This window comes from Oryctolagus cuniculus, chromosome 4 (genome assembly GCF_051225735.1).
Source record: "Oryctolagus cuniculus isolate XC-2025 breed Fujian yellow rabbit chromosome 4, ASM5122573v1, whole genome shotgun sequence".
Taxonomy (NCBI): Eukaryota; Metazoa; Chordata; class Mammalia; order Lagomorpha; family Leporidae; genus Oryctolagus; species Oryctolagus cuniculus.
In genome coordinates this window covers 151052837-151074473 of record NC_142870.1, presented here as the reverse complement: position 1 = coordinate 151074473, position 21637 = coordinate 151052837, and the positions used below count along the sequence as shown (strand labels likewise).

The 21637-nt window shown below is 53.7% G+C and overlaps 1 protein-coding gene across 1 annotated transcript in view; it reads left to right on the top strand.

Annotated features, from left to right (window-relative positions):
- The first annotated feature begins 1919 nt into the window (after positions 1-1919).
- COLQ (collagen like tail subunit of asymmetric acetylcholinesterase) overlaps positions 1920-21637 on the top strand; it is a 63840-nt gene continuing 44122 nt past the window's right edge. The window contains exon 1 of the mRNA XM_008266031.5: positions 1920-2111. Coding sequence (XP_008264253.3) covers positions 2006-2111 — 106 coding nt within the window. The 5' untranslated portion in view covers positions 1920-2005. The remainder of the gene's footprint in view (positions 2112-21637) is intronic.

Here is a 21637-nt window from a genome sequence, read left to right as displayed (position 1 = left end):
ATGTTTAGAAGCAATCCCAAAACAGGCACAGCAGATGTCACAGGTGGCACATATTGACAGAGTTTGTGCCAAGTGCGTGGGCAGTGGTGGGCTTTGCAGAGGAAGGATCCGAGCTAGGTGGTGCAAGTTCAGATTTTGACACCCAGTGACCCTTCCTCTGGGGTAGATTGCACCTTCTCCAAGCCACCCAAAGCTCCCTGTAGGGGCTGCAGGCTCCAGGAGTTAACAGAAGCAAGCCTGAACGTCCTGGCTGGGTTCAGCCCACAACCACAGCTCCCTGGGTTAGACGCTTGGAGAGCAGCTCAAGGGGGCAGCCCTCTTCAATTGTCCTGCATATTTTGAACATGGCCTTGGGTGTATTATTCATGCTTATTAAAAAAGCAACTCCGTATCATTTGTCTGTTGCTGCCTAATGACCAAACACTTACAGGCATCAAACAGGAGCCGTGTTATTTGCTCATGAGTCCGCCACTGCTCCCCCGTGCCTGCCATCACCTCAAGTGGCCAGTGAGACTGGGGCGGCTTCTTCCATTCCCCAAGGCCTCCGCAATGGTGCAGACTCGTTTGCATGGTTTCCAAGGGAAAGCAGAAGCAGGAGCTGCCATGCCTCTTAAAACCCAGGCCTAGAAATGCCATAACATCCTGGGCCACGTCCTATTGGTCCGAGCAAGCCACATGGCCAGCCCAGATCTGCAGGATGGGAGACAGAGCCACCTTCTGGATGGGAGAGTGACGTGCATGCTGGGGGTAGGGGGTGGGCACCACAGACAACTTCTAATTCATGTATGAGTCATCCCATATTCAACCTTCCTAACAACCCTCGAAAGTGGTCTCATTTATGAATGAGAAGACGGGGGCTCAGAGAGGCCAACTGGTCCACCATCATTCAGGGTCAGTGCTTTGCCTCTCCCCGCCCCACTTGGCCCGAGAGTGAGGGTCAGTGCTTGTCCTCAGAGACACCTGCCCCAGCCTCCAGCAACCTCCAGGCCATTTCTGAATCAACTCCAATGAAGTGCTGGGAGTATGTTGTGTGAGTTAAGGCCGAATGAACAACTCTGTGGCTCGCTGGTTTAATCATTCCAGTATCTGCGCATCTCTGTCGCAGGACGTGTGGACTCACGAGAGGTATCGATGAGAGGATGCAGTCATTTCTAGTTGAAGAATTTTGTCTAGCCAAAGGTCACATCGCTGATGCAGTTTCTACAGATAGGAGGGTGTTTCCTAAAGTCTGTGGAAAACGGAATTAAAAGAGTTTATTTTCGCACGAAAAGAATTTGAAACCCAAGCATCATTTTTTTTTTTTTTTTACAACACATTTTTTCCGTGAGCATGTTGAGGAATCCTTGATTAGCTTGCTACATAACTGTCTCCTTCCTGTCCGTTGACTGTTCTCATGGACATGACTTTGTGTGGCATTTCTGAAGAGAGAGAGACGCTCTTTCAGAAAGACCTCCCTCCTCTCCCTGGACAATGCAAGCAAAAGCATCCAGGTCAACTTGAGGGTTGTCGTCCGGTGGGTGAAATGTCACCGGCTGACAGCAGAGGGGCTTCCCTCCTGGACACCGGGACACTGTGGTTGAAACCAGGACCTGGGTCCCAGGCACCGCAGGACCCCGAGCTCCCAGCAGGTGGATGTGGCTCATGAACAGGACCCCTCCCCAGCGCTTGCCAGCAGCAGCCCACTGACCGGGCTGCCTCTTCCTCCCCTCTCCAAGGGCACTGACCTCAGCCTCCAAAAAAGAAAAATCTGACAGCTTAATTTTAATGTGGGCATTTGATCCAGGGCTTGAGATAAATATAACCCTGTGTAGTACGGGAGAAGGTCTAATGGGAAATGGTTGGCATTCTTTCTGGGTAGAGGCAGGGGGAAGGGGGGGGAGGGGGGAGGAGGGAGGGAAGGGGAGAGGGAGGGAGAGGGAGAGAGGGAGAGGGAGAGAGAGCAGGCAGCAGTGAGGAAGCCAGAGCAGAGGTGAGCGGGCTCGCGGCAGCCTTGCCGGCTCCCAGCATGGTGGTCCTGAATCCAATGACTTTGGGAATTTATCTCCAGCTTTTCCTGCGCTCCATCGTGTCCCAGCCGGCGCTCATCAGCAGTGTCCTCCCCATCTCAGCAGGTCAGTGATCACCACCACCTTCCTGTCTTCTCTGTCGGGCCGGGGCCAGGGCAGGCAGAAGGGCTCCTGAGAGTTGTGGGGCTCTACTCCCGGCAGGGGGCTGGGGGAGGCTGGGAGTGGGCTGGCCATCCAGCTGCTTCCTGTCCCCCCGCTCGCCTCTAAAGCCCCTTCTGCTCTGTTCCCATGGACCCCTGCCCAGCTGCTACAAGCCATGGGCTCTTTAGAAATTGCTGCTACCTCTCCTCGCTTCCCATTCATCGCGCGCGTGATTACCTTTTGGTTGGAAATTTGCGGGAGCCCAAGAGACCTGCAAAGGAGAGAGATGCGAGTCCCGGGGGATTCCAGAAACACAAGCCTGACCTCCTCCTTTGCGGTGGCTTGGCCCAAAGGGGTGTCGTGGAGTCCACAGACCCTGCCAGAGCCGGGGTGCTGACCCCCGATGGGACAACCCACCCAAGGGAGGCCAGGGTTCCTGTGTTTGCTGTCTGGGGAGAAGCCTTCCCTCAGCCTCAGACAAGGCAGCTGGAGGTGCAGGGAGAAGCAGGTGTGTGTGTTGGGGGCAGCGGTTGCAGAGGGCGGAGTGCAGGCTGGACCTCTGGGAAGGGGTTGGTGGGCTAGCCTGGCCCCTGTCTTGCGGGACCCAGGGGCAGGGGCTGCACTGGGTTGCTGGTGCGGCCTCTTCAGACCTTTCTGAAGAAGTGCAAGTGTCTGGGGGAGGGGCAGTGGGGGAGGGGGCTTGTGACAGGCAGGCAGACCCGTGGTTTCTCTGCCCGCTGCCCCTCCAAGTCCCCTGAGCCACCCTCGGGGCGCTCCCCTGCAGAGGCAGAAGTTTCAACTAGGATGTGGTTCCCAGCCACTTGGTGAGGGCTTGTCTCCAAACCCAGTCCTCCACAAGGTCCATTCATAAAAAACAGCTCCTCCCTGGAGAGTTCTGTGTTCCCCGGCCCGAGGGCATGAGCTGGCCGCTGCGCTAATTATAAAGGTGCTGAGAGCTGAAGGAGGGAAGATGCCGGAGTATATGGGAGTGGGGAGAGGCCGGGAGTGTGCCAGGTGCCCCCTCCCATTCCTGGGGGCCCGGCAGGTCGTCATTCTCCTTGTCAAGGGGGAAGCTTGAATTCAGGGTCATGAATGTGGTTGTTCTTAATCTTGTTGGAGTCATGGATTTCTTGGAGAAGTTGCTGAAGGCTCAGGGAGTCGGGAAACTCGGGTTTCTGGTGGTAGCCCTGCCTCTGGTGGGCTCTGTGCCTTCTGGGAGACAGCCGGCAGTAGATTGTAAGCACCCTGCGGGCAGGGACTCTGTCCATCTCCTACACCATCACTGCTTCCCCTGGGGTCTGAACAAAGCCGAGGAGCAGGCGTGTGGTGCAGAGGTTAAGATGCTGCTTAGACTCTCACATCCCATAGTGGAATATGTGGCTTTGAGTTCCTGGCTCCTGGCTTTTGACCTGACCCAGTCCCTGGCAGTTGCAGGCACTGGGAGAGTGAACCAGAGAATGAAAGATCTCTCTGTTTCTGTCTCTCTGCCTTGAAAAAAAAAAAAAAAAAAAAAAAAAGCAAGCATGGGTGGGGCTGTGGCATAGAGAGTAAGGCCACCACCTGTGGTGCTGGCATCCCATATGAGTGCCGGTTTGAGTCCTGGCTGCTCCACTTCCGATCCAGCTCCCTGCTGTGGCCTGCGAAAGCAGTAGAAGATGGCCCAGGTCCTTGGGCCCCTGCACCTGCATGAGGGGCCGGGAGGAGGCTCCTGGCTCCTGGCTTCAGATTGGCCCAGCTCTGACTGTTGTGGCCGACTGGGGAGTGAACCAACGGGTGGAAGACTCTCTCTCTCTCTCTCTCTCTCTCTCTCTCTCTGCCTCTCACTCTCTGTAACTCTGCCTTTCAAATAAATAAATAAATCTTTTTTTTAAAAAAAAGGAAAAAGGAAAAAAATACAAGTGTCTGGCTTTAATAGGAGCTCAGTAAATGAATTAATGAAGAGAAACTTTGCTCATCTCTAGGTTGGGGCTTATCTTCATTTTGTATTACTTTATTTTTTAAAAAAGATATTTATTTATTTATTTATCTGAGAGAGGTAGAGTTACAGACAGTGAGAGTGAGAGACAGAGAGAAAGGTCTTTCTTCTGTTAGTTCACTCCCCAAATGGCTGCAACAGCCGAGCTGTGTTGATCTGAACCCAGGGGCCAGGAGTTTCTTCCTGGTCTCCCACACAGGTGCAGGGGGCCCAAGCACTTGGGCCATCTTCTACTGCTTTCCCAGGGCACAGCAGAGAGCTGGATTGGAAGAGGAGTGGCTGGGACTAGAACCGGAACCCACATGGGATGCCGGCACCTCAGGCAGAGGATTAACCTACTGCGCCATGTTGCCGGCCCCTGTATTACTTTATTAAATTTTAAAAAATTCATCTGAGGGGCCGGCGCCACCGTAACTCAATAGGCTAATCCTCCGCCTGCGGCGCCGGCACACCAGGTTCTAGTCCCGGTTGCTCCCCTTCCAGTACAGCTCTCTGCTATGGCCCGGGAGTGCAGTGGAGGATGGCCCAAGTCCTTGGTCCCTGCACCCACATGGGAGACCAGGAGAAGCACCTGGCTCCTGGCTTCGGATCAGCGCGGTGCGCCGGCCGCAGCGGCCATTGGGGGGTGAACCAAAAGCAAAGGAAGACCTTTCTCTGTCTCTCTCTCTCACTGTCCACTCTGCCTGTCAAAAAAAGAAATCATCTGAGGGGCCAGCTATGTGGCATAGTGGGTTGAGTTCTGCCTGCAGCACTGGCATCCCATATGTGTGCTGGTCGGAGTCCTGTCTGCACCACTTCCCATGCAGCTCCCTGCCAATGCGCCTGGGAAAGCAGCAGTGTTTGGGTCCCTGCCACTTGGAGGCCTGGAAGAAGCTTCTGGTTCCTGGCTTTGACCTGGCCCAGCCCTGGCTGTTGTAGCCATTTGAGGAGTGGGCCAGCCAATGGAAGACCCCTCTCTCTGTCTCTGTTTTATATATATAAAACTTTGCCTTTCAAAATAAATCTTTAAATTTTTTTTTTATTTGAAAGACAGAGAGAAAGATAGATACAGACTAGGCAAGGCCAGAGCTAGGGGCCTGGGACCTGGAACCCAATCCTGGCCTCCCACTGGGTGGTAGAGACCCAAGTGCTTGAGCCATCACCTGCTGCTTTCCAGGGTGCACACGAGCAGGAAGCTGGAATTGGAAGCAGAGCTGGGGCTCCATCCCAGGCACTCCAGTATGGGATTCAGGCATCTCAGGCAGTGCCTTAACCACTGTTCAAACACCCATCCTAGTATTACTGTATTTAGATAGACTCAAAGTGATTAACGAGTTCTGAAAGCTAGAAAGAGAAGATCCTCTCACTGTCTTCAAACTGCTTGCCCTGGAGTGCACACTGGCACAGCTTAGACATGTCTTAGGGTAAAAGCTTTTTTGCACATTGTGCCAGGCAGGACAATGCCAGGGAAGGAAAAGCAAGTTGGGGGTTCCGAAGACCCGAACACAGGGTTCATTTTCAGAGGGGTGGGAGGGGCTGAGGCCCCTGGAGACGGGCAGCTGCAGGAAGCCGTTCCCACGCTGTTTGCTCGGAAAGGACAAGAGGATGAAGCAGGGGAATGAATGCCAGGCAGGCTGGGCCCCTTGTAGGAGGGGCCGCCCAGCAGGACCACTGGTCATGGAGGGACCCAAAGCAGAGAAAAAGTGGAGAAGGCAGACTCTGACCTCTCTCTCCTCCCATCTGACACCTGCGCTCAACGCCACCCGTTGAAGCTGGGGTCAGCCTGTGGGGCACACGGGGTGGAGGGGATGGAGAGGAGCGGCCCTGACATCCGCAGACTACTTGATGAATTGCTGTCTCCAGATCTTCTGGCTGCAGATGGGGTCTTCAGACCTCCGGGGGACAGCAGGGTAGGCCCAGGGGACTCACGAAGGCAGCAGCAGTTCGACTTCCTCCTGGACGGTTGCTCGGCTCTGTCCCCCTGGTTCAGTCACCATGGCCTCATGGCAGCACTGTTGAGAACTTAGACCCTGCAAGGGAGCTGTTCCTTCAGCTGCCCCTTGAAATGGAACTCTACTCCTTTGAAAATATTCTCCACAATCTGGGCTGAAAGATTCCATATTCAGAAGCTTTTTTTTTTAAGATTTATTTATTGGCCGGCGCAGCGGCTCACTTGACTAATCCTCCGCCTGCAGCGCCGGCACTCAGGGTTCTAGTCCTGGTTTGGGTGCCAGATTCTGTCCCGGTTGTTCCTCTGCCAGGCTAGCTCTCTGCTGTGGCCTGGGAGTGCAGTGGAGGATGGCCCAGGCGCTTGGGCCCTGCACCCGCATGGGAGACCAGGAGAAGCTCCTGGCTCCTGGCTTTGGATTGGCACAGCGCGCCAGCCATAGCAGCCATTTGGGGGGTAAACCAACGGAAGGAAGACCTTTATCTCTGTCTCTTCTCTCACTGTCTAACTCTGCCTGTCAAAAAAAAAAAAAAAAAAAAACCAAGATTGATTTATTTATTTGAATGACAGAGTTACAGAGAGGCAGAGAGAGAGAGAGAGAGAGAGAGAGAGGTCTTCCATCTGATGGTTCACTCCCCAGATGGCTGCAATGGCCAGAGATGGGCTGATCTAAAGCCAAGAGCCAGGAGTTTCTTCTGGGTCTCCCACACAGGTGCAGGAACCCAAGGACTTGGGCCATTTTCCACTGCTTTCCCAGGCCGTAGCAGAGAGCTGGATCAGAAGTGGAGCAGCTGGGACTCAAACTGGCATGCATATAGGATGCTGGCTTTCTCCGCTACACCACCGCACCAACCTGGGGAAGCTTGTTGAATCTTCCTCTTCTAGGAAGACAAGCTGTATATACACAGAAGTCACAGCCATCAGGAAACTCTCTCACTCTGATCCCATCCCTCAGTGAGTCCTGCTGAGTGCCTGGCACTATGATGAGTACGTTGGGGACTCAGAGACAAGAAGGATGTGGCATCTGAGGTCTCTGCATTGGAACACGGGCAACCTATGCTAAAAGCCTCAGAGACAGCCGGGATGGAGGCAGGGATTTACAGGCCTGCCAGCAGGTGCTCTCCCTCCATGGAGCCAGCCCTTCCGAGAAGGACCAGGTCTTTGGATAAGAGGCTCAGTACACGGAGCCACCACTGCTGGGTCCCAGAGGAGAACCAGCAAGGGAGCAAAAAGCATGAGAGGCTGGGCCTGAAATCCCAGCACGAGCACACACGCACCTGATGCACAGAAAACCACCTCCGGTCCTTCTCTACGCCTATTATCTCTGACTTGGGATACCTTTCCGAAGCGTCCAAGTTCCTGTAGATCGGAGAGGGAGACACGGCTGCTTCAGACACCAAGACAACACAGAAGACAGCTGATAGCATGGATTGCAAGAAAAACGATGGAGCATTAGGGAATGGATCTGAGATTTCAAAAAGAATAGTCTGGAACGCCTGTTCTCATGCAGCCCCTGAGAGCATCAGTGGCCTGTTGTCTTCATCAGTGGCTGGTCTTCATCGGGATGAACTTGCAAGGCCCAGTGAAGAAAGACCTGCGTTCACTTTCATTTGCTTCACAGGGGAGGAGAGTGTCAGATACAGCTTAGGGTGATTTCTATTGAAGAAGGCAATTGTTACAAGTGAGTTTGGGATCTGGTCTTCACCTTTACTGGATAATAAACCACCCTAATGCTCAATGGCTTGAAATAAGTCAGTTATTATTGAGGTTCACCTGTTCGTGGGCCAATCAAGGGTCAGCTGACCTAGCATGGGCTTAGCTGGCCCTCGGTGGGCTCACGTATGATCTGTGGATTGGCTCAGCTCCAGTATCCATCCAAGCAAATCCCAGTATTGCTCCGTAGTTGTTCTAGTTCTAGAATGTGGAGGCACACAGACCCAAGGGCAATAATATTGAGAGAGGGGCAAGTCTTCTGCAGGTTCCATTTATGTGATTTTCACAGCACCCCGGGATGGATGTGGCATCCTTCCCACTTTTCAGTGAGGTTAAGTAACCTTGCCAGGGTCGCATAGATGGGAGAGCTGGAGAGCTGGAGATCTGAGCTTTTACCAGCATAGACCAAACCTGCTCGTGTCTCTGGATAAACAGGTATATTGGTTTTTAAGGGCTGGCAGGCACGGTAGGCATTTGGTGCTGCAGTTAAATAGCCACTTGGGATGCCTACATCCCCTGCTGGAGTGTGTGGGTTTGAGACCTGTCTCTGCTTCCAATCCAGCTTCCGGCTAATGTGCATCTTAGGAGGCAGATGATGGCTCAAGTGGTCGGGTTCCTGCCACCACATGGGAGACCCGGATGGAGTTCTGGCCTCCTGGCTTTGGCCTGGCGCAACCCAGGCTGTCTGGGGAGTGAGCCAGTGAATGGAAGATTTCTCTCTGTGTCATTGCTTTAAAAATAATATTGACTTCTGTCTCCTGTGATGGATTTGCATTTTGATGGAGTTTAAGCTCTCAGCTGAATGATGTGTTTCAGGCAGCATATTTTGGAGGAGTGGGGAACTGTCTGGAGCCAAGAAGTGCTTCACAAACATTCCCTTCAGACAATGCAAACCAACCAACTTCCAATATGGGATTTCCCAGGTAGGCAGGGGCTCGTGCGGTGACCTCTGGGTCCAGGGCTCAGAGACCAGACGGTGAGAAGACTCAAATCCAGTCCTGCCGGCGAGATGCTGTGCAAGAGTGTGACTGCGGTCAGGCACCAGCACCTTCTGCTGTTGCTGGGACGTGACCCAGGGCAGGTGTTTTGTGGTCTGCAGGGCCCAGTGTCCAGCCTTGAGTGCCCCCATCTGGAAGCCAGCCAGGCGTCCACTTGGGAACCATCCGGGCTCTTGCCCCTGGGTTACGGGCAGTGCTGGCCAGCTATTGTTTACTGTCCTGTAATGCACTTGCCAGCCGTCTCCTCTAATTTAGCTCCTTGTATTTCCTCTAGATAATAAAATTAGAGAAGGCTCTTAAATTAGAGGGTTCTCTAGGGATCCCAGGCTCCCCGCCGCACCCCACCCCAAGCCTCTGCATAAATCAGCAGGCTCATTTTCAGCCCAGACACACAGAGAGATGTGGGGTGAGAGATGGGAGCTCTCCCTTTGGATACCCTGGGACCAAACGCACCTCACCATTCACCGCACGCGAGCCTTTCTTCAAATCCACATCCAAAACAACACGCAGCTCCGAAGGCACAGAGCCCTGCTGCCTTGGATCAGACACCTGCTACACTGGCCCTGTCTTGAGTCATAAGTTCTACCCACATTGCTCTGATGAGTGGTACCAGTGAGCCCCCAAACCACTCCCCCAGCTGCTCCTCCCAGCAACTCCTGCTGCAAAGGGTCCTGGGTTTGAATCCTGACTCTTCTGGTTGCAAGAATCATTTGTGAAGTGGGCGTGATGGTCCCTCTCACAAGACTGCTGTGAAAATTCAGTAACTCAACAGCCAAGGAGAGCCCACTGTGTCTGGAACTGGGGTGCAGCTGAGGGCAATGAGACCAAAACCCCCACTCTCCCCGAGTTTCGGCCTCACTGCCGGAACGGCCCAGAGCTATTGAGAGACACGGGGAGCAGAGAGGGAGTTTCGGAACTCGCTGCCCAATAACCAGCTCCCGGCTTCATGGTTAGCCTTTTGTGGGGGTGGTTTTTAAATTCGTCTTCATTGCTAAACATTTAAAACGTGAGTGACTTAACATAAAAAAAAAAAAAAAGGATTTCAATGTCTCTTTAAACAAACAAGTGTCTTAAAAAGTAGGACCCAGCCCCCCGGGCCCCACCTCCTGGATGGTGTAGGATGCTGCAGCCCCAGCCTGCGCATGCGCACCACGCCCTCATGCCTTGCACCAGATCTGCCTGCTTAGGAAACCACCTGCGCAGCGCGCTCTGGCCAGGTCCCTTGGTGCCAGTGTGGCCTCTGCTGTCACCTTCTTCAGCAGCCTCTGGGGGTCGGGGTTTCTCCCGAACGCCAGAGCCCTGCCCCGATCAGTGGGAAGGCCAGTTCTAGGCTGGCGCGCCTCCAACGGCAGCCCGGGTTCCAGCCCTGGCCGCATCACCCGGGGCGCTTCGCAGAAGCCCAAGGTCGGGGAAACCCGCAGTCTCCAGGGTGGGCTGCTCAGGCTTCTCCCGCTGATTCTAAGGAATCCCAGCCGGCGTCAGACGCCCCCTCCAGGTAATTCTAATGAACTACAGTCGCCCCCTCCAGGGCCGGCTAAAATGCAGACCGCTGGGCCCTGGCTCCGGCTCCCAGGAGGTTCTCATTCAGTACCTCTGGGGCAGGGCCTAAGAATCTGCATTCGAACGCGCTCCAGGTGCTGGTTGGTGGGCCAGCATACCTCTGAGTCACTCTCTTGTGACAAATCACAGACCTAACGCATCCATTCTCTCACAGCTCTCAAGGTGCCAAGCCCCAAGTCAGTCTCAGTGGGAAAAGGCAAGGAGTGGGCAAGGCCGGGCTCCGGCTGAAGGCCCCAGGGAAGTATTCTGTCTCCTGCCTCAGTCAGGTCTAAGCTGCGTTTCTTGCCCTCTTCCACCCGGGCCTCTTCCTCCATCTTCAAGCCAGCAGTGTAGCATCTTGCTTCAGTGGTTGTATTCCTTTCTTGAGCGCATCTCTCTCTCTCTTTAAAGATTTATTTTTTTATTTATTTTGAAAGGCACAGTTACAGAGAGAGGGAGAGACAGAGAGAGAGAGAGAGGTCTTCCATCCACTGGTTCACTCCCCAAATGGCTGCAACAGCCGGAGCTGGGCCTATCTGAAGCCAGGAGCCAGGAGCTTCTTCCAGATCTCCCACTTCGGGTGCAGGGGCCTGAGAACCTGGGCCATCCTCCGCTGCTTTCCCAGGCACATTAGCAGGGAGCTGGGTCAGAAGTGGAGCAGCCCGGTCTTGAACTAGCACGCACAGAACATAAAAGTACTTTCAATAGTGCCCAAAATCCCAAACACAACTCAGACAACTTTGAGCTGAAGATATCCAGTGATGAAGGCAGTAAGAGAAGCCGTGGCTTCCAGCCGCTCCTCCCTTGTAAACAGTCCCTAAGCAGGAGCGTGCTAGTGGGGGAGGAGGCTCTGTGCTGGTGACCACCCGGCTTTCCCGGAAGCTTTAAAAATACACCTGGCCCTGCTCCATAGCCCGGCCCCGGAGCCTGAGGCTCCATTCACACTGCACTTACCTCTCATGGCAACCAGCATAAACACAGGCTTGCGACAGCTGTCGGGAAGGCCGCGGGGCTGCTGTCCACTTGCACTGGCCACCAGCTGGGCCAGAGAGATCTTCTGTGTGGGCTCCTCCTCCCACAGCCTCTGCCCTTCCTCCTCTCCCCCTGCCACCTGTCTTCTTGGTATCCCTCTGGGAAATGTGGGGACAGCCCCAGGGGCTTCCTGCTGCTCTGGACAGCTCTCTCCTAGGACCCATGCTCCGGGCCTCTCAGGCCTGGCCGGCTGCTGCGGCACCTGCAGAGACCTCCCTGTCCTTTCTCCTTGTGTTGGAGCTTGTGCGCTCTATGAGGGGTTTGTGTGATGGACCATTACACGTGAGTTGAAAGGGGACTGCCCCTTTGTGTCCCAGCTGGGCCATCCCAGTTTCTGAGACCATGCTTCTTGGGGTGGGCCTCATGGGGTGGCCTCCCAGGAGGCTTCCGAATTCTCTGTTCCAGAAACCAAACGCTCTAGCACTGCTCAGGAGGGAGGGAGGCTGCAAGCAAAGAAAACAACCTTTGCCCTCCTCTGTCCATCCACCCGAGAGTCGCCACGGGCACAGTCACTCAGGGCAAGTGAAGGGTAGAAGTGACACATGTCCCTGTGCTGGGCCTTGCCGAAGCAGGGTGGTCTGGGAGCCACTGTCCCCACTGTGTGCACCTGCTCCTATGAAGGCTTTGGAAGATGGGTGTGGCTTGACGAGCAATCCAGGCCCTGAAGTCCTTTCTCCAGCATAGCTCCGGCAAATGGGTTCCTGCCTTGTTCTTCCTCTTCAATCAGCCGAGTCAACAACTCCTGCCCTCACTTCTCTCTGCATCTGCCAGACAGGCCTTCTGTTCGTGGCCGGTGGAAAGGGGCCTGGCAGATTTCTTGGCTAATGTCGTTAGAGAGCCTTGTAACCCAGTGCCGGGGCACAGGGGTAGAATTCAGACACTTGCAGTGTTGGCTAAGCCGCTTGTTCTCTTAAGAGACTCAGCATCCCCGTCCATAGAATGAACAGGTGGACCAGCTTGCGAGGATCCTGTTGGCCTTAGTCGCTCTCTCACTGTGTGGTTCACAAGTTGTTTGCTGGCTTACAGAAGTAGCATGCACCCAGAGACAGGGCCTGGGCATGAGAACCCAGGTCTGTGAGTTCCAACTAGGACAGCTCTGGGCTGGAGTTATAGCTCCACGACGTGCTAGCTGAGGGTCTAAAGGGTCTTGTGTTCATTTCTTAATGTTTTACTTAAATTAAAAAAATGTTTAAAGGCTTATTTATTTATTTGAAAGCCAGAGCAAGAGAGAGAGGGAGAGGCAAGACAGAGAGATCTTCTCTCTGCTGATTCACTGCCCAGATGGCTGCAACAGCCAGGTCTGGGCCAGGCTGAAATCAGGAGCTGGGGTTCTACCTGTGTCTCCCACATGGGTGGCAGGAGCTCGGGTACTTGGGCCGTCTTCTAGGTGCATTAACAGGGAGCTGGATTGGAAGCAGAGTAGCTGGCGCTGAACTGGCCCTCTGGTATAGGATGCTAGTCTTGCAAGTAGAGGCTTAAACCAGCGGGCCATAATACTAGCTCATTTATTTGTTTTAAAATTTGTATTTATTTTCATTTTATTTGGAAGGCATGGAGATAGAGAGACATCTTGCATCCACCTATGTACCCCCCAAATACCCACCACAGCCAGAGCTGGGCCAGGCCAAAGCCAGGAGCCAGGAGCTCAACCCAGGTCTCCCACGTGGGGGGCAGCGACCCAACCACTTGTGCGGGGTGTGCGTTAGGAGGAAGCTGGAATCGGAAATGAGGCCAGGACTTGAACCCCAGCACTCCCAAACGGGCTGTGGGCATCCCATGGAGCAACTTAACAATTGTGCCACACACTTGAATTTCATAACACCTGGGTTCCACATCCGGAAGTGGGGCTACCCACTGGGTTGGCGGCGGCGATAAGGAGAAAATGGGTGCATGCGTACAGAGAGCTGTGTGCGGCACGCGGTCCGCTCTGGGTTACTGGCTGCAACCGTGACTCCCAGTGGGAGCCGGGCCACCTGCCTCCCCGGAGATGAAGTTTCATTACCACCACGACCCCACCTGCTCTTATCACAGCTGCGGCTACTGGGCATCTCCTCCATGTGTAGCTTGAGGCTGGGGCAGGTGCGCAGGACTGCATCAGCCCCAGAATCTCACAGCATCAGACTGGGGAGGCCACAGCCTCACCTGGAGCAGGCAGACATGGTAAAACCCAAGTATAGTGCACAGGGCCATTGTGAAGATGGGAGGGGGAACGCGGGAAGGGCCTGGCCCTGGGCCCGGGGGCAGAGCGCGCACTCAGCACAGGATTATGAAGACATGGGAGGCACGGCTTATTAAGCCTGAGGTCCCCACTTTGCCATCATCCTGAGCTCTCAGCTGATGGCTAGTGCGCCGGCAGGGGCAAAGCCTCTCACCTCCCCAGAATGGGCTGATCTGGGACCCCCACCCCCACCCCCCACCCAGCACACTGCTGCTAAGAGCATCACCCAGTGGAAACTTTGCAGCCTAGTACAGAACCGGCCCCGGCACAGCCACCGCTTCTTCTGTCCGGTTCTTCTGCATTGAGAGAATGCAGTCCTCTGTCCACGCAGCATCCTCCTTGTGTGCAATGACATACAAAGGGCCACTGGGTCCCCAGGCCAGCCCTGTGCAGGTCCTCCTGGGCCCTCAGAGGAAGGTTATCAGACCGGAGGTTTTCAAATGGAATGCCAGCACATGATGGCTGATTCCACACTGGGGCTCGGTGTTCTGGTCCTGTACCCATCTGCTGTCTCTTGCTCAATTTTTAAAAAAGATTTATTTTATTTATTTGAAAATCAGAGCTACAGAGAGAGGAAAGAAAGGAGAGGGGGGGAGGGAAGAAGAGGAGAGAGAGAGAGAGAAAGGGAGAGAGAGAGAGAGAGAATCTTTCATCTTCTGGTTCACTCCCCAGATGGTCACAGTAGCCAGGGCTGGGCCAGGCCAAAGCCAGGAGCCAGAGCTGCATCCAGGTTTCCCAAGTGGGTGCAGGGGCCCAAGCACTCGGGCCAGCCTCTGCTGCTTCCCCAGGCCATTAGCAGGGAGCTGGATCAGAAATGTGGAGCAGCTGATTTGGGTTGCAGATGTGGCTTTACCAGCTATGCTATGATACTGGCTCTTCAATTTTTTTCTCATTGTGGCAATAAAATCCATTTGAATAGATTCAGATCCTCCCCCTCCTCCACCTCCTCCTTCTTACATTGAACTCTATCCCGCTGTGTCTCGAGTCCTAGGACTATTGCTTGAGCTATGTAGCACTTGACAGACTACAACCATTCGTTGTACCGCCCCCTCCTATTTGCTTGACTTCCACACTGGACAAGAACATTCATAAAACAACCTGACTCAGCTCATCAGACGATTCCTATGACAACCCAGCCTCACTCAAGGAGCCCAGAACCTACTGATGAGGTTAACATACCACAAAGGGAGGGGCGTGGGTCACCATGGCGACGCCCCAGCCGCACAAGTGCTGGGAGAAGAGCATTTGAGACAAGGAGACAGCCACCTGGATTCAAGCCGTAGCTCTTTTCCTGGCCACCTCTTAGAGCCTCAGTGTACTTATCTGGCCAATGGAGAGAATATTAACAATGGATAGGGCTGCAGACCAGTGTGCATAAGCATCCAGTGCCTGAACCCAGTTTTGTGACAGCTGATGTTTGCAGGCCACATAGAGGTTTTCTTTCCTGCTTTAGGCCACAGGTAAACTGTTTTTGGAAAACAAGAAAATTTACTAACACCTTACACCAGAGTAAATTACGAAGGAATTAAGATTTAAATATGAAGCTAGAGGGGCCGGTGCTGTGGCATAGCAGGTAAAGCCACCGCCTGCAGTGCCAGCATCCCATATGGATACTGGTTCCAGTCCCATCTGATCCAGCTCTCTAGTATGGTCTGGGAAAGCAGTAGAAGATGGCCCAAGTCCTTGGGCCCCTGCACCCACATGGGAGACCTGGAAGAAGCTCCTGGTTCCTGGCTTCAGATCAGCGCCTCTCCGGCCATTGTGGCCAATTGGAGAGTGAACCAGTGAATGGAAGACCTCTCTCTCTCTCTCTGCCTCTCCTTCTCTCTGTAGTAACTCTGACTTTCAAATAAATAAGTAAATCTTTTTTAAAAATGCAGTTCTACAGAAATTTTAATAAATAAATAAATATGAAGCTATAATATTATTAGAAGAAACTTGGGAGATTTTGGGGGGCAACTGTAGTGTGGGGAAAAAGCCCAGAAATCATAAAAGCTAATACATTATTTTACTACATTTTTTTAAAACGTGTGTGTGGTGAAAACAAAATCAAAAAACCAAACCAAACACGCGAAAAAGAATTGCAAGTTTTATCATAAAGTGTTACTTCCCTTATATATAAGAAAAAGTTATAAAAGGCGGGGGGGCGGGCCAGTGCTGTGGCATAGCAGGTAAAGCCACTGCCTGCAACTCTTGGCATCCCACATGGTCACTGGTTCAAGTCCTGGCTGCTCCACTTCTGATCCAGCTCCCTGCTAATGCATCTGAGAAAGCAATAAGGACAGCACAAGTCCTTGGGCCCTACACATACTTAGGAGACCTGGAAGAAGCTTCTGGCTCCTGGCCTTTGCCTGGCCCAGCTCTGGTCATTGCAGCCGTTTAGGGAGTGAAGCAGCAGATGGAAGATCCACCCCCCTCTCTTTTTCTCCCCCTCCCCACCAGTAATTCTTCTGCCTTTCAAATAAAGAACGAAAGAAAAAAAAAAAAAAAAAAGAAAAAGGCCCACAACCTAATGGAAAAACAAAGGGGATATAAGTGGCTCTAAAATGTATGGAAACATTCTCAGTCTCATACATTGTAACAGCAATGCAGGGGCTGGTGTTAGGAATTTGGAATCACAGGCATGTATATTACCTATTGTAAACAACCAATTGAAACGTTGTTATCTACATAAAAGCAACACCTTTCCTCTGGAGCATATGATGGGATTTTTCTGTCTTTCAAAATCTGATAGACCCAAAGCAGGAAGCGGAATTGAGAGCTCGGAGAATTTCCGGAGTGGCTGCGTGACGCTCAGAGTTCACCTTGCCGGCTCGCTCAGCTGAGAAACTCTATTGCTCCATAAAGCCCAAAGGGGTCAGCCCAAGGCTCCCCAGTTTCTGGAATCAGCAGGCTTGAGTGACTCAGTGGGCAGCCAGGGGCTCCCAGGAAGCTGCTCCCTCCTGCGCACCTGCCACGGAGGGGCAATGGGGAAGGGTTAAGTGAGCCGCGAGGTTTTTAAATGACATGTGGCTGAAATGTCACTGTGGAAAAAGAAGGCCCCAAGACAGCGGCGGGACATGCAGGGTCTTTCCGCTCAGCCAGTTGTCAGCGGCTGTTGGAAATAACCCCACCCCACCCCCCGTCCCTGCCCCGGCCCGATGCAGCTGCAGGTTTTTGTCTCTGACCCAAGGCCAGAGCCCCTGAATAAGCTTACAAAGTTGGCCTCCTCTGTCAAGCCAGAACAGATTTAATAGCACTCGCTGATTTATGCGGCCCACTGTAATTGAATTCAGGGCCCAGCGCAGCCAGCGTGGGGAGGTTTCCTTATGTTCCCTTGGCTCCTAATAACGTTGTCTCCTCTTTGCTCTCTATTTACCGCATGCCATTTGGTCAAATTAAAACTCGAACTCAAAAAGCAGATGGCTTCCTTTAGATAAGGTCCAAAATAATCCCTTGTGGGAGGGGAAGGAGAGGGGTTTGTTTTCTTGAATCTTTTTTTTTTTTAAGATTTATTTATTTATTTGAGAGGCAGAGTTAGACTGAGAGAGGAAGACACACACACACACACACACACGAGAGAGAGAGAGAGAGAGAGATTGAGAGGTCTTCCACCCATTGGTTCACTCCCCAAATGGCCTCAATGGCTGGAGTTGGGCAGATCTGGAGCCAGGAGCTTCTTCCCGGTCACCCACGTGGGTGCAGGGGCCCAAGGACTCGGGCCATCTTCCACTGCTTTCCCAGGCCATAGCAGAGAGCTGGATCGGAAGTGGAGCAGCCAGGACTTGAACCATTGCACATATGGGATGCCTGCACTGCAGGTGGAGCCTTAGCCCACTATAGGAAGCACTGCCCATCCAGGACTTGGCTAAAGTAATGACTAACCCGGGATGATGACTGAGCACCACCAGGGGGGTGACTTTGCCAGGCAGTTCTAGCGGATACTCTGCCTCCCCACCCCCACACATAGCCCCCCCGTGGTGCTTATCCTTTACCCCGAACTATGCCAACACGTATCTGCTGAGCCATCCGTCTTAGTTCCTGATGGGCTTATCTTTTAAATTTTGATTTGATTATGATTTGCTTTTGTTTGAAAGGCAGAGAGACAGATAGGGAAGCAGACAGAGAGATCGTCCATCCATTGGATCACTCTCCGAATACAATAACAGCCTGGGCTGGACCAGGCTGGCTGAAACCAGGAGCCAAGAACTCCATCCGGGTCTCTCCCAATGACTTGAGCCGCCATCTACAGGAAGCTAGACCAGAAGTGAAGGAGCCCGGACATGAGCCTGGGGAGGGCCCCTTTGTGCAGTAACTGCGTTTCCTGAAGTCTCCCGAAGCAGACAGTGGACGCAGGTCCAGCTTGCTCTGGCCAGGTGGTGTGCGGCCTCGGTACCTACCTCACCCCTGCCGAGGCTTGTCATTGACACACACCTGCTGGGGCCCTTGTGCGGCTCAGAGGAGGACTGCGTGGGACCCTCACGGGATGTTCCCCAGTGTGATCGTCTCACGCCTGGGCGAGGCCACTGCTACCTGCTGTCGAAATAAGCTCATTCTGACCAATATTGAGTCCTTTCTGTTTTTTTTTTGAAGATTTACTCATTTCTTTAATTGAAAGGCAGAGAGAGAGAGAGAGAGAGAGAGAGAGAGAATCTTTCATCCGCTGCTTGCAATGCTTGGGGCTGGCCAGGGTGAAGTCAGGAGCCTGGAGCCTGGAACTCCATCCAAATCTCCCACGTGGGTGGCAGGGCCCCAGGCACTTGGGCCGTTCTCCATTGCATTAGCAGGGTCCTGGATGGGAGGCGGAGCACCAGGACTTGGCTCTCTTATGGGATGCTGGCATGGCAGGAATTGGCTTCACTTGCCGCACCACAAGAAAGGCCCCAACATTCAGCTTTTGCCCACCTAACAAGCAGTCCAGTGTCCTTGGTCACAGGCTGGTGTCTTTCCTGGTCACAGGAATCCATCCGGGCTTGCAGGTCCTATCTCCTTTCCCCAGGAGTTGAGTCCTTTGTACCCAGGCAGAACCACTGGCAGGAGTGGTCACACACACATCCACCCCCCTGCCTTGCTCCTCCCCGCAGGAGGCTGGGAAGTAGAGTGCTGGGGTCACTCTGGCCTGTGGGCAGGGGAGGAATAAACACAGCTGGAGAACATTCGGGAACGCTCGCCTTCTCTGCCCAGCCCCAACTCTGAGGCTGTAGCTGGGGGCTAGGCGGGACCCAGCCAGCTGGCCTGCGGAGGGCCAGGTCAGCAGCTCTGCTTTTTGCGAGTCGTGAGAACTGCAGGAAGGCATGAGTTGGGGGTGGAGGATGGGAGAGCGACAGTGAGCTGTCCCCCAGGGGCTGGTGAGGCAGAAGGAGAACCAGCATCAACCATGAGGACTGAATGGGAGAATTCGAGAGAAATGTGGAGCCCAGAGGGGCTGTAGCTTCGGGGCCAGAATTTTTGCTACACGAGGGCCAGCAAGTGTGCAGCACAGGCCGCCGTCCTCCTTCCTGGCATCTCAGCAAGGACACGACTCCTTAGTCACAGCCCTCTGTCCTCAGAGTCCTTCTTAACACAGCATTCCGGGGAGTGTGTGCTAATCAGGGTGCATTAGCAGACAACACGAAAACCTTCGTCCACCAGATGCTGGATCAGAAGCTGCTTCTCCTCTGTACACTGATGGCATGCACACAGTAAGCACTCAATAAGTGCTCATGCGTGTGAGTAGACTCTTACAGGGCTCAGCCAGACCTAGGTGGGGCGTGTGAAAGGAAAACCTATTCTTTTTTTTTTTTTAAGATTTATTTATTTATTTGAAAGTCAGAGTTACACAGAGAGAGGAGAGGCAGAAAGAGAGAGAGGTCTTCCATCTGATGGTTCACTCTCTAATTGGCTGCAACAGCTGGAAATGTGCCAATCCAAAGCCAGAGGCCAGGAGCTTCTTCTGGGTCTCTCATACGGGTGCAGGGGCCCAAGGACTTGGGCCATCCTCTACTGCTTTCCCAGGCCATAGCAGAGAGCTGGATTGGAAGAGGAGCAGCCGGGACTCGAACCGGCATCCACTTGGGATGCTGGCACTGCCGGCAGCGGCTTTACCTGCTACGCCACAGCGCCGGCCCCAGGAAATCTATTCTGATACTTGTTCAGGTGATAAGGAAGACTTTATCTGTGGCTACGCCATTGGCGTCAGGACCAAGATAATAGGGGACAGAGATCAATCTCGGCTCCCATACAAGGACAGTGGGGATTTAAAAAGAATTGCCCGTTCTTTCTTTTATTTTTTTATTTATTTATTTATTTTTTTTGACAGGCAGAGTGGACAGTGAGAGAGAGAGAGACAGAGAGAAAGGTCTTCCATTGCCGTTGGTTCACCCTCCAATGGCCGCCGCGGCCGGCGCGCTGCGGCCGGCGCACCGCGCTGATCCGATGGCAGGAGCCAGGAGCCAGGTGCTTTTCCTGGTCTCCCATGGGGTGCAGAGCCCAAGCACCTGGGCCATCCTCCACTGCACTCCCTGGCCACAGCAGAGGGCTGGCCTGGAAGAGGGGCAACCGGGACAGAATCCGGCGCCCTGACCGGGACTAGAACCCGGTGTGCCGGCGCCGCTAGGCGGAGGATTAGCCTAGTGAGCCGCGGCGCCGGCCTCTTTCTTTTATTTTTAAAAGCATTTATTTGAAAGGCAGGGAGACAAACAGAAATGGAGAGAGAGACAGAGAGGCTTCCCATCTGCTGGGAATGCCACCAACAGCCAGGACTGAGCCAGGCCAAAGCCAGGAGCCGGGAACGCCATCCGGGCCTCCCACGTGGGTGGCAGGGATGCAGGTACTTGAGCCGTCACCTGCTGCCTCCCAGGGTGCACGTTAGCTGGAAGCTGTACTCCGAGGTGGAGCTGGGATTCGGACCCTGGCACTTCAATACTAGGTGTGGCATCTTAACTGCTGTGCCAAGCACCCACCCCCCAGGTGGGGGTTTGTAGCTGAGAAGCAGGTTGGGATGTTGGGGTGGGGGAATTACTAAGAGGAGACCTCAAGGTTGGGGGATTCTGATTGACCTCCTTAATGGGATTCTGGGGGGAGAGAGATGGAGATGATCAGATATCAAGGGTGGGGAACGAAAAATTTGTTCAGAAACCAAGGGTGCAGGATTCTCTCAAAACCGAGCTCCCTGAATTCTTGCTACAACTGGGCTCGGCAAGGGAAGACCCAGAACCCAAGTTCAAGGCCTTGTTGGGCCAAGAAGCCCAAGCAAAACTTGGTTAATCAGAGAGTCTTGGTCAACAGGAACATAGACCTACGTCCTCTGACCACTGAGGTCTTGGGCTGGGACAGCAGATAAGTCCCCAGGCTGGGCACCCTCGGCTCTGCCCCCAAACATGGAGACAGCTTTGCTTCACATGGGAATGTTGAGTCTAAGAGACGGGTGCCTGAGTTATCTGAGCCCAAGTCTCTCTCTGGTGGGAGTCACGGTGGGAGGAAGCCACGAGGGAGAAGCCACTTCCACGCCGCGGCAGGAACAGGCTGCGGGTGGGGGGCAGGAGTGGCTAGAACAGCGCCCGGGCAGGCAGTCTTCCAGGAGGGGTCCTCTGGCCTGGCCGATCAACCCCAGACCTTCAATTAAGACAAAACATTGTGAAGATGACACCTACGGACAGCTGCAGGAAGGCTCCGGGAACTTTGATTACAAATTAGATTTTGCAGGCAGCTCTGCTGTGCTGAGCTGGTGCCCGGGCCAAGGCACCCAGGGAACTTAAGGGCAAGGACTGGTTAGAGTGGGGGGAGCAGGGAAGTCCCGGATCCCTGTGCAGGACCCTAATGAGGTGACCCTTGTCTCTCAACAATCACAACCCCTGGGAAAAGCCAACTCTGCGAAGGGCTTAACAGCCGTCTGGTCTGATGCTCCCCATTTTACATCTGGGAAAATCGAGGCCCAGAGGAGAAGTGAGTCAGCCAAGGTCTCTAACTCCCAGGCTGGCATCTGGCTGAGGGGCACAACTGCTGGCATCTGACTTCAGGAAGTTCGAGCAGTCACTGCTTGTAAAGACAGGGACAGGGTTGGAGACAGAGAGGAATGAGAATGGCCAAGGAGAGAAAGGCAGAGAGAGATGGACAGAAGGAAATGCCGGG